Raw genomic sequence first — 16,493 nt, 5'->3', positions numbered from 1 at the left:
TAACCTGGCCAACACCTTCAAATGTCACGGAACTTCGCGGCTTTCTAGGAATAATCACTTACGTATGGATATTCATTGAAAATCTGTCTGAGAAGGCAGCACCTTTACGACAGCTCACCAGGAAGGACGTCAAATGGATTTGGACGGACAAATGTGATCAAGCTTTCAAGCAACTCAAGGAAATAATTGGCAAAGATATTGTTCTCAAAAGCATTGACTACTCGGCGGACGCAGGATTGATTAAACTGGCGGTTGACTCAAGCTTCATAGCGGCAGGTGCGGTGTTAATGCAACAGGAACTTGAAACTGGATTGGATCGACCTATACTTTACGAATCAATAGTATTTTCACCAGTGGAATCACGGTACTCTCAGCCTAAGTTGGAGTTGTGCGGAGTAGCTAGGGTTTTGAAGAAGTTACAGATCTACCTTTGGGGCCAACACTTTGAGCTCCAAGTGGACGCCAAGTCATTAATTCAGATGATAAACTCTCCATCATTACCCAATGCACCTATGACTTGATGGGTGTCATTTATTCAGCTATTTTCCTACGACATAGTTCATAAACCTGGGAAAACTTTCACATTACCGGATGGGCTTTCAAGGCGCCCTATTTCTAGCGATGACGAGGAATTCTACGAGGACCAGGATGACTTTGACGAGGAGGAACCCCTAATCAAACCCTGTTACACATTTAGGATTTGCACTCAATCAACAGTTCTAGAGCTCAAGGAATGGGAGTCTCCAGGATATTGGAGGAACCTTCGACACTACCTGGAAACCTTGGAACCACCGGACGGAATGGACAAAGTGGATTTTGCAAAATTACGACGGAACTCAGCTAAATTCTTCAGTAGCGATGGACGACTCATGAGAAAACACTCACCCTCTCCGCAAATAGTAATCTCCAAGGACACCTATCAAGAAAAATTACTCCGGCAGGTTCACAAAGAACTGGGACACCGTGGAATAGAAGAAACTTATCAGCGATTGGTAACTCGGTTTTGGTGGCCCAGCCTGAAGAAGAAGGTCAAGAACTGGGTTCGAAGCTGTGAAGCTTGTCAAAAACGGGATCCAACGGTACCTAGGGAAATTCGAAATGCGACTGGGGATAGCTACATCTTTGGACGAGTGGCTCTGGACGCGTGTCACATCAAAGCTGGCCAATACAAATATCTTATTGTGGCACGGGACGACTTGTCTGGATGGGTTGAGGCTTCCCCTCTGGTCAAACTCACTGCAAGCAATGTAGCCAAGTTTCTTTTGGAAAACTGGGTCTACAGGTACGGTTCAATCAAGACAGTCACGGTGGATAACGGCGCAGAATTTAAAGAAGACTTTATTGAAGCTGTGAAAAGTATTGGAGCAACTCTTAAACCTACAACACCTTACTATCCGGAGGCAAATGGAATGATTGAACGTGGACATCGACCCATCAAGGATGCTCTGGTTAAAATGTGTGGCAAATCTGGTGGAAAGTGGAGGGAGTATCTTCCACTAGTTTTATTTTCGGACAGGATCTCAACAAAGCGGACGACTGGATTCACTCCCTATGAACTCGTCTTTGGACAACTACCAGTACTACCAGTAGATTTGGAAATGGACACCTATTTGGGAATAGATTGGTTAGAAATCAAAACTACAGAACAACTTTTGGAAGCTTGGGCAAAGCAACTCGAACAACGGGAAGAAATTCTGGAAGAAGCTCACACTAAGATGATGAAAGCTAGAGAGGCTTCTGTCAGATACTGGGATAGAAAAATGGCAGCTTGACTACGGCGACCTTTGGACACTGGCGAACTAGTACTCATCTACAATAAAAGCTTGGAGGATCAGTGGGGAAAATTATTTTCAAATCGCTGGAATGGTCCCTTCAGAATCAAGAATCAACTACCTAAAGGATCTTATGTACTCGAAGAATTGGATGGAACGGAACTTCACCGAAACTATGCGGCATCTCACATTAAGCGGTTTTATCCTCGAGGACAACCCCTGGATCAAGTCATTGAAGATGAACAAGACTCTGAACTCAACAGTCAAGATGAAGACAGTCATCACTCTTCTGATGAAGAAAACCCTGATTCTTCTGATTGAGCATTACCTCCTGGGCATGAGACTAAACTGTTCAACCTTTCTGTTCAACCTCAAACTACCAATACTTAAGCTGGTCAAATTCTTTATAATTCAGTAACTCAAGCACAAACTCTGAAAACACTCGGAATCAATTCAAAATCAGCATTAAAAAACACACTTCAAGAACATCAAATTTCAGCAAAACACTTCAAAAATCAATACATAATCAAAAAGACAAAAAACTTGCTGGTTTTAAATTTTTTAAGTTGGGGGAGGCGCTCTCACTTCTCTCAAAATTTCCTCAGATTGGTATCCTGATCTCATTTTTTTTCTCTCAAAGCTCACTCTCTCTGATAAAGTTCCCACTCTCACTTGGAGGTTGGGGACAACCTTTTTAAGTTGGGGGAGGGGTTTTGGGTTACTTTAACTAATAACTAACAGTAAGAGAGGCTAAAAGACAAATTTTTTTTAAAGTTTTTTTAGCTATAAAGATTTTTTAGGTTTTATACTATTTGGCGATTTTTTTGGCTTTACTGGAAATTTTACCCCTGAGAAGTGGTTGTCCATTGGTATCGAGGCATGGAAGGCTAGCAGAATAATGACAGGAAACAAGTTAGAAGAAGACACACCCATGGAAAACAAATAACGAAAAACGTACAGATCAAACGGTGTGGCGAGTCATGGTGCGATAACGGCGGGTTATGAAGCGGAAGAGGCTGACTCGGCTAGCGCGTTCTTCGGCATTGGCGGCGGGGAAGCGCTGGAAATGGTGCACCAAGGCGGTCATGATGGATTGGTAAAGATCGTCAATGTACTGAGGGACAAACGCATATCGATCGAATAGTTCTGGAGCGGATCGGCGATCTAGAAGGGATATAACTTGGTTGCGGGTCAAGCGATGAAAGTCGGCAGGGATATCTAAACGGAATCAAAAGGACTCGGCGAGGGCGGATTGGCGGCAGTTGGAAGACGGCGGATGATCGGCGGCATTAGACCGGCGTCCGCGACCGGAGACTTGTCTGGTCAGAAGCCTGGACCAGGCGAAAATTGGTACTCGAACCCGGAGCCCGAATACTACTCGACCACCGAACATGGCTACAGAACCGGCGCGCGACCTCAGGCGCACTGCGCAACGCTCGGGCGCTACCACGCCGCAAACCGGGACATCACTCGCGCATTTACACAACCCTATCAACCAAAAGAAATCCCATTAAATACATACATAAAAACAAGAAACAAACAAATAAAAAGACAAAACAATAAGAACAAATAAGAAAATACAATAAAATAATCAAAATAAAATAAATTCACAAGTTAAAAACACATAAATAATCAACAACTTTTTTCTCTTCTTTCTTTTCCCTTTATTTCTTTTCTCTATCAACCCTCAAGATTAACACCTCATACTTGGACAACAACAACAATCAAAACAGAATTGTCTGGGGACAGACAATAAGTTGGGGGAGGATGTGGTATGCTTTATGGTTACCCATCTAGCCCATTTCAAAATTTTCCATTTTCTCATATGTACACTCACAAATCAACCAATACGGCAACACCATTGGATTCTACGGCCAAAACTACACAGGACACCATGGACAACACACCTTACACCCCTCTAGATCAGAAGATACAACCCCTTCAAGACACCATCAGCCGGTTTCACGCACACAAACACCATACTCAGGTCATGTAATCCGTTACATGAACCACCCTTACCCAGGACCATGTAATCCGTTACATGGTCCGCTCTGACACTTGTCTACCCTTTACAGATGCTTTACCTCATCAGCTGCACTCACTACATTGTGTTATGCACGCATCATGCAGTATCATGCAGTATCATGCAGTGTCATGCACACTAGATGCAGGCTTATGCAGGCTTATGCAGGCTTATGCAGGCTCATGCAGGTGCATGCAGACTAGTGTAATAGGGGCTGCAGTTCATGCAGGTGTCAAGCTAGCAAAAACCCCTCATGCAGCTTACACATGACATCAGTTGACAGCTCAGGCTAGCTAAATTCCCTCGTATGACATCATTTGACAGACAGGGGCAGTGCAGATGATCAGATGACCCAATGACATCATACGTCAATGACATCATAGGCCAAACTCAAACCTCTCACCTCCACTTTCTCACCAGCTAAATTCCCTCATCATTACATCATGTGACCTGTCAATCGGGCTAAATTCCCTCATCTAGGCTGTACCACTAGCCAAAATCCCTCATTTGACAGCTCAGGGCAGCTAAAACCCCTCATTCCCTGGTTCCCCTGGAGCTAAAATCCCTCACCCTTTTCTATTTAAGGAGGCTCTCCTCCCCCCAGTTGTAATTTCTGGCAGCAAACTACTTGCACTCAGCTTACCCCATAAACAGTACAACACTTGCTCACTCTACAGTATTAGCCCCCACTATATTGTGGTTTTACCCTTATTACATAACAATTACATACATACAACAACACTATTACATCGCTCAATCATCATCAACCCCTCTGTCAGGGTGTTCCACAACCTCTTTGCGGCAACACACGGACCATATCAACTCACAACTCGCTCAGCACCGGTTACATCACCCATATCCCCTAAGCCACTTGTTTGACGTAGGCTATCTTTTGATACACCTCCACTATCACTACATAAACCTTCCAATCGTAGATTGGGGGGCTTGTTTTAGTGTCTAGTGACCCAGGAAAGGCAGAGGTAACCTCATTCATCCCTTTCCGCACTCAGCAAAAGGTTCTCAGGAACACTTTTGAGCTTTACAACGTTGCGGCGGACAAATTACAGGGTTCCCCAAGTCGGGGAAGCAACAACCCAATGACCAACACATGCTGGACATTGCGCGGGCCTTTCTGAGCTTGGCAGGCAGTAAATACTGTTCACCAAGCTTGGAAAAGCACAGTTGGATGGCCAGCATGTGATGGACATTGAGCTGGGACTTTCCTAGAGCAATGAAAAACCCACATTGGTCATCAATTTTGGGTACATGGGTTTAATTCTGGCCAATGTCACCCTGATGTTTGCCCAAACATGAGGGTGGAAATTATAAAATAAAAAACCCCTCCCCGGTAAAAAAGGGGGATGCTGAGCCAATCCAAGTTTACCCCCATGCCCATAGTTCACTTTTACAAACCTTCAAACCACCAGACACAAGTTTTTTTACTTATTTTCCTCACATATTCGGGCAAATCCTGCTTTCCAAAGGCCACTTATTTTGATTGTTCTGGATAAAGCAGGTCTGCAGTGCAGAATTATTAACTAACAGATGGTGCTACATAAGTACCATGTGATGAGAGCAATCAGAGACATTTTTTTGAACCATGCAAATCAAAACAAAGGTAGATAGGAGGAGATTCACGTAAAATGGTGTTGAGATGGTGAAGCCCGTATGTAGTTTTTGTATGCTTGTACATAGATATGCTTCTACCAAGCAGCCCACTACTACATTCTACCAGTTCCTCACTATTGAGACTTTCACTCACTGAATCTAATCCTTATCTTCACTGTCAAGCCCCCTGCCCGTGAGCACCCATAGCCCCTCAGTTTCAGTCCCTGGTGTCCCTCAACAAATGGCTGGGTATAACATCTAAAGATGATAAATTTACAAGAAGAAATGTGTTACCAACATTGGGATTTGTGTGGGCATTCAATAATTCACCACTCACCTTGGAGTTCTCAGACCAGATTTTGAATCATTTCTCCAGCTGGCTCCAGGAGCAAGGGAGTATTGATGCTCTTGTGAATATCCAACAATCTACCATGTTTCCCTTGAGAAGCTTTATTTAGGCCTCTAGACCGTGCATTTTTCAGTCAATCATATTTCAATTTAAAAAAAATTGTACAGTGTGTAGTCATGTACTAGGCAAGGTGTATACTCCCACATTGACAACTCTTCAAAATTCACAATTCAAAATTGTTTTCTGGTTCATCCCTTGGAAAAAATGGTAGGCAAAATTGACTCCAGTATTTTCACATTTCATATTTATGGGAGGAAAATTGCACGTTACACAGGGTTTCCTTGCTCTGACACTGGTTGATACTTGAAGAATAGAAAGTTGATGGCAAACCGCTTTATTTCCAGTTTAATATAGGGAATCTGCATGGAAGAAATGTGCTGCAAGGATTCATCAGCCAGTTGGCTGATCCTCCAAAGTTGCAATATTTCAAAATTATGTTGCATAGTATGATGTTATGTGTTTTTTGACCGAAAAGATCTGCAGTGAAAATTATTCCCCCTCACTTGGATAAGGAGGTATTTTAGAATACAGATAGGTACATCTTTGGAAACACTTGTGTGCATTGAAGCTCAATTTCACAGTTGTTATCATGATGAACCTAACACAAAAATTCAGCCAAGAGATGTTCATGTGTTGAAATTGAGTTACAGATCATTCCTAAACAACTTGACCTACAGTTACCCTTGTATTTGGAAGAAAGTGAAAAAGAGTTGAAGTTGACATTTGACTCACATCAGACCCCATTGCATACAAAATTACGGCTTGGCACTCTCTAGAGAGTGCAACACATTCCACCCTGGTGTTTGCCATCTCTACTTTAGAGCAAACCTTCCCCCTTACCAGGGGGCGGGGATATGTGTATTGGCTTAGCAATACATTTATTGGCTTAGCAATACATTTATTGGCTTAGCAATACATGTATTGGCTTAGCAATAGAGATGGCCCCAACAAACCTGTTGCAGGTACCTGGTATCTGCTGGCGGGTACCCACCCATGGTTGGCGGGTACCCGCCAGCGTGTGCGTGTTTGGGTGCGGATGCTGGATTTCCGGGAGAAATCGAGCAGGTACCCGGGTATTCTAGCAGGTACCTGCTCTTGTTTGGGCAGGTGGCGGCTGCCACGACAACCGGAAGGACTGGGAAGGCCTTCCTTCCGGTCAAAGGGGTTACAGAACCTCTTTGACTGGAAAGCCTTTCCAGTCAAAGAGGTTTTGTAACCTCTTGGAAGGCCTTCCAGTCAAAGAGGTTACAAAACCTCTTCAAGCGGAAGGATTCCTTCCAGTCAAAGAGGTTTTGCAACCTCCCACCCAACCACTCAAATTAAAGCAACATTTCTAGAATGGTACATAAGAAATCATCACTTGAAAGTTTTATGATGTTATGATTTTATGATTTCAACTTTGAACACCTTAAATTTTGAACACCATATATATTTATACATGTCACATAGCTTTTGCGGTATTTGTGTCAGGGTTCCTTGAAGGTGGGAAATAATCAACTGGTTTATATGCTTCTGCTCTATGAAGTTTTCACTAGGCCAAAGAACTTGCAGATATCATCAACATGATACTAGGTATTCATATACTGCTACTGGGATTCCATTAGGTAGATAGTAAGAGAGACATCATATCAATCTGTTTTCGATTCTTTTTTCGTTCTTCAGTGAAAGTAGTTTCTCTAATGCGGCCTCAAATGGTAACGCCTCTGCTTTCCCTTTCTGGCCCACATCATCTGCACTTCTAACATTCACCGATCGGCTTTCTAACTCCTCACTTCCCACAACTGTGTTTCATACCAAACAGAAAAGAAAGATCAATTAACGGAGCCCTTTGAGACAATCAGACAATCCTGAACTGCCGTAAAATTTATGAGCGGTATAATGGAACTGACCTAGGATAAAATTGTAAGAGGAAACTTCCCCGTTGCGAATTTTCTTGGGCAATGTCGCGTCAGACATATCGGCATCGGCATACAAGCCAGCATCCCAAAGCTTTTGAGCGACCTCTTGCGCGTAAGCCTTGTGAGGCGCGGCAACGGGGATGACCATTACTTGACGAGGTGACAGCCAGAAAGGCCTAAAAAATGAAGTGCGTATGAGAGCCGTTAGACTTAAACAATCCAGCAGTGATGCTGAATATCGTTCAAATCGAAGCTCATGATTTACTCACCATTTTCCGGCAAAGTGTTCTGTCAAGATCGCTGTGAATCGTTCAACACTACCCATGATCGCACGATGAATCATCACGGGGCGCTTGCGTTCTTCTGCGCCAGCTTCAGCACCTTGTCCCCCTTGATCGGTGCGATACTGGAGTTTGAAGCGCTCAGGTAATTGAAAGTCCAACTGGATCGTCGCACATTGATGTCTACGCTTCAGAGCATCAGAGATTGTAATATCGATCTGAAAAAACATTGGTTTTCCCGGTTAGTCTGGCCAGGAAAACTGGCGCTAAAGACCGAGGACTGTGTAGTAGAATTCAACCTGCCTTGGGCCCATAAAACGCTCCGTCTCCTGGGTCAACATCCCATTCTCCAGGTCCAACAAATTCATCGAGTGCCTGCGCCAGCCGCTGTAAAGTTTCGAAGTACATTTTATAAACATTTTTGTTTGTTTGTTTGTTTCCAGCGTGATACTCTGTAACGTACCTTTTCAGCTTGATTCCACACCTCAAGATCTCCAATGTAATTTTCAGGCCGCGTGGATAGCTTCAGTTTATATGTGAATCCCAACATCCCGTAAACTGTCTTCAACAGATCGAAAATTCCAGCCATCTCGGAATCGATCTACAATGGATTTATTTTTCAAAAGACATCAGTTGGTCTTTTTCGAAAAAAGCAGGCTGGCTACCAGTAATGATCAGGAGAGGATCAAAACTAACCTGGTCGGTGGTACAAAAATGATGAGCATCATCTTGACAGAAACGCCGGACCCTTGTCAAGCCACTGAGAGCCCCACTCGCTTCGTTACGATGCAAGACCCCAAAATCAGCCATTCTGATTGGTAATTCTCGGTAAGACCGATCCCGGGAGCCAAAAATTAAACAATGGCCTGGGCAGTTCATGGGCTTGAGGCCAAATGTCTCCTTTTCAATGTCGAGTTTGAACATACTATCCGCATCTGTTTCAGAAGCGATTCGAGATCCAATTAAATAAATGGTTGGCGGTTCCTGAAATTTCAATCGTGCTCAAGTGTAGTCAATCAGAATACAGCTAAACTCACAGTTCTCCCAGTGGCCGGAAGTTTGCCATAGCTTGGAATTGTACATATTGGGGGAGATGACCTCGTCGTATCCTCTCTTACGGTATTCAGACTAAAGAAATCATTTAGTAAGATATTAGAAAATATTCATCAGCAAAACTACTTGTAGTATAGTAGTAAGTGATGCTTACTTTGAAGAATTCCACTAAGGTATTGTAAATCCGGGTTCCATGAGGGAGCCAGAAACAACTACCCGGACTCAATTCATGAAAGAAAAACAAGTCTTGATCCTACACAAATGATTTAAAAAAACAACTTATCAATGTTCTGGTTAAATTACGAACAGAGTGATATTGTAGAAGGCCATGGATCGAAAAAGCGCAAAGGACTTACTTTTCCAATTTTCCGATGATCTCGCTTGGCAGCTTCTTCCAAAAACTTTTTATACTCAGCCATCGCTTTCTTATCGGGAAAAGAAATGCCGTAAATCCTTTGAAGTGAGTCATTGGCGGAATCTCCCAGGAAATAAGATGCTGAGTTCTTTTATTGTGAAGAAACGTTTAGGAAATCAAAGGATGGTTAGGATTGTGTCAAGTGCGTGCGAAATCAACCGTCAGATTCACCTTGAGAACTGAAAACGCCTTAATTTGACCAGTATTGGGGATGTGTGGGCCGACACACAAATCAATCATTGGCCCGCAGCGATATACGGTGGTGGAGGTCCCATCGGGGATTTTCGAGTTGATCAGATATGTTTTGTATTTGTTGTACTGTGGGAAGAAAATGGTTGTTTTGTGCGTGAGAATGATGGATTGGGCAGATGCCAAAGGAAGAGAAAATACGAGAAAACAGCATGAATACGCACCGCAAACATTTCCAGTAGATCTGGTTTAGAGACCACCAAACGCTCAAATGGTTGTTTCTCCTTGATCGCCATTTCAGCTAGTTTTTGCAACGATGAGTAGTCTGTTGACTGAATGGCTCTGCAGACGATAAATAAAACGAAAATTGATCAGATTACTCTCATGAAAGTCATGCAAGAGTCATCTACAAATGTTTTGTGCAAACCAAAAAAAAAAAAGCATACCTGTCACCACTCATTCCCATTCCCATTTCATAGAAGAAGCCCTCGTCGGTTGGGGGGCCTATACATAAATGACAGCCGTAGTGCTTTTCTGCGGCTTCTCCCAAGACGTGGGCAGATGAGTGCCAAAACACCCGTTTGCCCTCGTCGCTCTCGAAATCTAGGAGACGCAATGAACAGCTGGACTCGAGTGGCCTCTCTAAATCCCATAGGATTGGTTTTGCTGCTCCGGGTAGCGTGACCTGCAACATAGATTATTGAGATCAATTTTAGTCATAGCTGTATTTTATTTTGCCTTCTGGAAAGGTAAATCATAGGAACCTCAGCAATGACGATCCGGTCGGCCAAACTTTTACCCAGAGAGCGTGCAATTTCAAGTGGGCTAGTTTCCCAACTAACTGCCTCCTTAGGATCTCCTTGAGGGAGTTGGACCATGATCTTCTCTCGGGGCTTGGATTTCAATTCATCGTCTTGTTTCGCCTTCAGCCGGTCCCAAATTTCCAAGCGATGATCGAAGTATGCTGGACGTGGGCTTATCTGAAGAAAAGCAAAAAATGAGAAATGTCAGCTTTTGGAATGGTGTGAAAATATACCAACGAAATTTTCATCCCAACCTCCAGGGCATTCATGTTATCTTCAAGGTTGTCAGCCTTCGATTTTTTTGCCTTCGGGTTACTTTGTTTGGCATGAGGAGCCGAGGTTGGTGGATTGGCTTCAGCGGACATGGTTCTAGGGTGCGCGAGCAGCGATCGACAGTTTGGGATTCTGGACGGTCGAGGATGTTGGAGGTTTCGGAGGCGAGGTGGATGAACTGAGGAATGGGAAACAATCGAGCAGAACCTTCTCATCTGAATTGGACCATCGCCAGATCTGGCCAAGCCACCTACAGCCAGCCGACCAAACTTGTCCCAACTGCGACGGGCCGCGGAGCGCGCCGGCCGCACAACTTGAAGGACCAGGCAAACCACACCAATGGCAACCCACCACTTTTCTGTCGAGATGTAGGACCCCAGAGCAAGTCGTGTCATGAACCAACCTGGGTCAAAAGGCTTTCCAGTTTCTTACAGCTGACAATACCTCAATTTGTTAAAAAATAAGAATAAAATGGAAATTGTGCAAGAACAGGGCCCCGGCAAGCCTGTACTGAACCCACGTACGTAATATATGAGGAAATGGCCATTTTGAAACTGCTGTATTTCCGTTTTTTTTTGGGAAAGCCAAGCTTTTGAAACCAACTAAGTCAGTCGGTCATGTAAGTAACATCTGTAGCCACTTTTGGAACATGGCTTTTTGTTTATAAGACAAGGGGGTGTGCAAAATCCGTGTGATGATTATCATTGGTTTGGTGAAAAAAGCAGTTATTGGAACATAACACCAGGAAAATAAAATAGTCAGTTGATGACAAGTGACATCACACCAGCTCCAGCCAGCTACCCAACATCTATCCAATATCTATCCACTATCTACCCCAATCTCCCAACTGTCTCCTCAACTTCCAAAATTTACCAAGGAGGTCCTGTTCAGTTTTTGATGAGCCCAACTGATCCTCAGTTCTGTCCAGCTGATACTCAGCTTTGGTACCCAGCTCATACTCAGCTTTTTTGCTCAGCTCATACTCATCTTCTTCACGCAGCTCACTCTCAGAATTGGAATAAAACATTTTTACCAGTCCTTGCCCAGCTGATGCTCAGCTTTGTACTAGTCCTGGCACAGCTGATGCTCAGCTTTGTACCAGTCCTTTCTCAGCCTTTTCCTAGTTCTGTCCCAGCTGATGCTCAGCTTTGACCCAGTCCTGGGCCAGCTGGCCAGCTGATGCTCAGATTCCTGAGTATCAGCTGAGCCAGGCCAGGGAAAAATATGGGAATCATCTTGGGCAGGACTAGAGCTGAAAATCAGCTAGGCTAGGGCCAAAGCTGAGCATCAGCTGAGCCACGTCCAAGGCTGAGAATCAGCTGTGCCAGGGTCAAAGATGCTCATCAGGTGGCCTGTGCCAAAGCTGAGCATCAGCTGGGCCAGGGCAAAAACTGAGCATCAGCTGAGCCAGGGTAAAAGCTGAGCATCAGCTGGGCCAGGGCCAAGGCTGAGCATCATCTGGTTTGGTCACATTGAGTGCTTTGATCCTGACACCTGCCATGCAAGCCCTAGATGTGCTGTTGGAGAGGAGCAGCATTGGAGCAGTGTTGGAGCTGAAAAAAAAGTTGTGTCATGTCACTTGCCACCAAGTGACTACTTTTTTTTCCTGGTGTAAGTATTTAAGCTAGGGCTGTCTGAGATTTCCAGGCGCGGGGATGGGACCAATTTCCACTGCCAAGAAAAAAAGGAGGGATAGCAGTGAGACAGATAACATGTTCTACTTATTGAAAGCATATTTATGCAGATCTCACATTGCTATTCCTCAGTGCTGTTATCATCATCTCACTTGACCCCAGCCATGCCCCTCACCAATCACCTAGCCTTTCTCATGGTACTCAAGACCAACAATCACACCTCCCTGTGACCCACTTATATAAGCACTCTCCCACTCAAACAAAATCCAAACTCAGTCACTGTTTTTCACAAACAATAATTACAATTATTCACATTTCAACATCAATTTTTTTTCTGGCCCTCTGGTGACAAACCAAACCACTCTACTAACTATACATACTACTGGAGAGAACAGAAAAACAAAAAACCGTGTTATTCCTTTTTTTTTGCTGAGTGACCCCATTTCCTCCTTCTTTTTTTGTCCGTTGTCTTAAAAGCCTCTGTGTCCTCCTCCGCCCACACACCATCTACCCCAAAGAAAGTCCACACCCCACAAAAAAAAGAAAAAATAAAAATAGAGAGAGAGAGGAATGTGCAAGGCCCACGGCACCCTCCCACAAAGCCACAAAACAGAGAGAAAGAGAGAAGTGATTGTACACGATACTACAAGAACCAAGCCCTATAATGGATAACCAACACCAGGAGAGAAAATCGAATGAATCAGAGAGAGAGAATTCGAGCAGCAAAGGATATTTGAAGCAAGTTCGGATGCAGGAATTCAGAAGTGGAGGCACGAGTCGAGGACGTCAAAACAGACGAGCGCGAACGCTGCGGCGCCGAACCCGGGCGCGCAGGCCGCGGCGCGCAGGCCGCGGCGTTCCAGCCGGCCCAGGTTTCCAATCTTGTCAAAACCAAGGGAGCGCAAGAAATCCAAGAAATAGAGTTGCAGGTTGTCAAAGGTGTTGTGGTCCATGGTGAAAGAGCCACCATTATCAACCTTTTGTTTGAGGACATTTGCCCCAGCTGTTAAGAGGGCTGAGGCATTGGCAATTGTGATGACTGAGCCGGTTTTGTTGGAGGTCAATACCGCTTTCGGACCAAAAACGATGAGGCCCGCTAGCATCTGCAGCTGTTGTGGAGGGTTTTGGTTCATCCACCCGGCCAGCTTTTTATGTTGTGGCTGTTTGTGGTCGGTTATCAAACAGAGGTATCCCAAGCCCGCAATGGCACCAGTGAAGAACTGTGACAACAAATGCGCTTCACCTTCCGTTTTGTTTGGATTTGTTTGGGCCAGGTTTTGGTAGGTCTTTTGGAATGAGAGGAGAGCAGTATGGAGACCTGTATGATCCGTTGGTAGTAGTTTCCATGGTGGACCGCCTCCTTCCCTCTGTTGAGAGGCACTGAATTCACGTAGAGATGGGTCGATTCGGGAGTATGCTTTTGAGGTTGGATTGAAATGTGATGCCAAGTTGGCCAACAGTGTATGAACGTTTTTTTCCTTCGTGTTGCTTTTATAGGCGTTTATTTGCTGCATGTTGACCATGTCACTAGTGATCAACAACACTTCTCCCCTGGTCTTCAGGATCTCCACTACAAAATGGGGAAAGAATTTTAGTTTGTTGATGTTGTCCAATAATTCAGCACATGTGAGATGAACTGACCTGATCTACACGCCTGTGATGTGGTACCAATGTCTTTCCAGACTTGATCTGAAAACTCCTTGGGCATAACCTCGTGGCCAGAGATCATTCCAGGGAGGTGGGTTAAGATGTAGGCAATGTTCTCCAGGGCTGTGTCAGCTGATTTAAAGGACCAATTGATTCCTCTGGCCAATTTGTTCTTCATGTCCTGTGCCACTTCCAAAGGCATCAGCGGGGCAGGCAGAAAAAGTTCAACAGCTAATGAAGGCCAGATCCCATGAAAGTCAGCCAGCCACCTAAAGATTAAATAGTGGGAGTGGACTCACAAGCATCTCGAGCTGCTCGTGGAGGTGAGTCAGGAGTTGGTTGTGTAGGAATTGGTTCTCCTTGGGGTCTCCTGTTTGGGGCTGAGGGGGTGCGGTTGCTGGTGGGATTGGTGTTTCTCTTGATAGTCAGGCCGGCCATGCTTTCAGAAGTTAAATTCTTAGGCGCTGTCATTGGATGTGGAGTAAAAAATTGGTTGACTGAGGCTGTCTTTGACGTATTCAAGGGTTTGATGTAATTCTTCTGAACAGCTGGAGGAGGAGGGAGGGCTGCTATGGTGTCATTTCCTTCACCATTCTCTGCATTGGTGTCGGAATTGGTGTCTTCAACCCGTTGTTTCTTGCTTTTCAACTGTGGGCAATCTGGAATGCCTTCAAGCCGTACATTAGGAAGGCAGTATCTGGTAGGCTGGCTAGTTGTCTCGTATATGCGCGGTTGACCAAGATCTGGTCGTCGTTTGTGGTGATTAACTGCAAGCGTGGGTTCCAAGCGGTTGATCGGTGCTGGAGCAACTTGGACTGTGGGTCTGCGTTCTTGTTTGTTGGTCTGCCGGAAATTCTCCTCAAGGGAGGCTAGGAGTCCCTCCGTATCAACAAATTGTTGGAATCTTGGATACATGTTTTGGGGAACTGGAAGTTGGGCAGGAATGTTGGCCCAAAAGGAGGAACCACTTCCTTCTTGGCCACTGGGTTGTTCGGCGGGAAAACTGGGTTGTTGGGCCGGGAACAGGGGTTGTTTGGCCAAGAAGCTTGGTTGTTCCGCCAGGCGACTTGGTTGTTTGGCCTGGCCACTGGGTTGTTTGAACCTGCAATGTTCTACCGGTCTACTGGGTTCTAGTGCCGGGTGAGTTAGTCCTTTGTCTGGGAGACTTGGCTGTTGGGCGGGGCCACGAGGTTCTTGAACTGTTGCAGACAAAGAGTTTATTGGTGATTGCTGGTCTGGGGCCTGAGTTGGTGAAGCTTCATCATCTGAATTCTTGTAATCCGCTTGAAGTTCTTTGGCCAGGCCAATGAGCATTGCACGCTGTCTTGGCTTCCAAGTAGTGTGCTGAGCCAGCTTGTTACATTTGATCCATGTATCAAGAAGACCTGATTATGTTTGTGGTGAGCAATGGTCAGTAAAAGAATTCCTGATGATAATTGAGAACATTAAACTTACGTTCTTGGTCAGTATTTCCTGACATGGTCTGGTAGAGAGAACAGGGGATAAGTGATGGTCCTCATTTCTGTTGGCTGAATGAGAAAGAAATCAACTTACGTGCCTGTAAATATTTGCTCCTTTGGTATATTTGTGGCGGTGGTAGATTGGAGTATTTTGTTTATTCCTACATTGGAAATTGAGAGGAACCATGAGTGATCAGCAACTTCTTTAAACAAATCTTTGTTTGGGTCTGTGGCCTTCTCTCGGGCCTATTTTGTCCTATGCCAATATCATTAGCCATTTTCTGGGACTATGCGCTCTTCAGTGCGCTGGGGGCTAGGCCAGGGTCTCTTTGTGGGCCCCCAATGTGTTATTAGGGGGTTTCACAATAAGCATTTTTGATTCCCACGGCACTAAATTTATTTACTTGTGGGTGACATACTTGCTTAAGAATTTGGCGTGAAGTCCCGCAAGAAATTGCTCCGAGCATCCTTATAACAATACTCGCGAGCGCTCGGACACCTTCCCGGGTTTTCTTATTGTGAAACACCCTATTGGGGCCTTACAGGGGCGCTGGTGGGTCCTCACTAGGTATTGGGGGCCAAACAGGGCCCCCTGTTCTTGGGCTCATGTGCTTACCTGAGGTCCAGCGGGTAGACGCACGGCGGGGGCTGGGCGCAAGGTGGTTCGGGGTGATTGTGGAACCGCTGAGTAGAGCAGAGTGTTGCTGGTTTGGGGGGGGGGGGGCATTGTTGGTTGTTGCGTGCAGGCGGGGCTCATGTGGCGCAGGCCACTGATTCTATCGGCAGGGGGGGGGGGGGGGGCGTTGTTGGTTGTTGCATGCAGGCGGGGCTCATGTGGCGCAGGCCACTGATTCTATCGGCAGGGGGGGGGGGGGGTGTGGTCGTTGAGCTGTATGGTTGGAACTTGGTGGTGTCTGTCGGAAGGTCTAGCACTTCAACCACTACCAGATATCCTGAGTGGGATATCCAGTAAGAAATCCAGGATACCCTGTATCCCAAAGCACACTCCGTAATAGGAGTGTGCCAAA

The 16,493-nt window shown here is 45.2% G+C and overlaps 2 protein-coding genes across 2 annotated transcripts; both read right to left on the bottom strand.

The window, feature by feature from the left end:
• Positions 1-7,435: 7,435 nt before the first annotated feature.
• Positions 7,436-10,816, bottom strand: PtA15_18A142 (uncharacterized protein; the record flags this gene model as incomplete). Its single annotated transcript, XM_053164652.1, has 14 exons — positions 7,436-7,593; positions 7,702-7,886; positions 7,980-8,209; positions 8,295-8,378; positions 8,455-8,592; positions 8,688-8,926; positions 9,029-9,119; positions 9,199-9,297; positions 9,401-9,547; positions 9,631-9,777; positions 9,873-9,990; positions 10,095-10,333; positions 10,413-10,628; positions 10,706-10,816. The coding sequence occupies 14 exons, from the start codon at positions 10,814-10,816 to the stop codon at positions 7,436-7,438; spliced, it is 2,202 nt and encodes a 733-aa protein (XP_053028640.1).
• Positions 10,817-13,116: 2,300 nt separating this feature from the next.
• On the bottom strand, positions 13,117-15,485 carry PtA15_18A141 (uncharacterized protein; the record flags this gene model as incomplete). Its single annotated transcript, XM_053164651.1, has 4 exons — positions 13,117-13,928; positions 14,000-14,236; positions 14,305-15,390; positions 15,461-15,485. 4 exons carry the CDS (start codon positions 15,483-15,485, stop codon positions 13,117-13,119), a joined length of 2,160 nt encoding a protein of 719 aa, XP_053028639.1.
• Positions 15,486-16,493: the final 1,008 nt, after the last annotated feature.

Source organism: Puccinia triticina, chromosome 18A (genome assembly GCF_026914185.1).
Source record: "Puccinia triticina chromosome 18A, complete sequence".
In the NCBI taxonomy this organism is placed as follows: domain Eukaryota; kingdom Fungi; phylum Basidiomycota; class Pucciniomycetes; order Pucciniales; family Pucciniaceae; genus Puccinia; species Puccinia triticina.
Note: the sequence above shows the minus strand (reverse complement) of the source record. Positions and strands in the feature narration are given on the sequence as shown.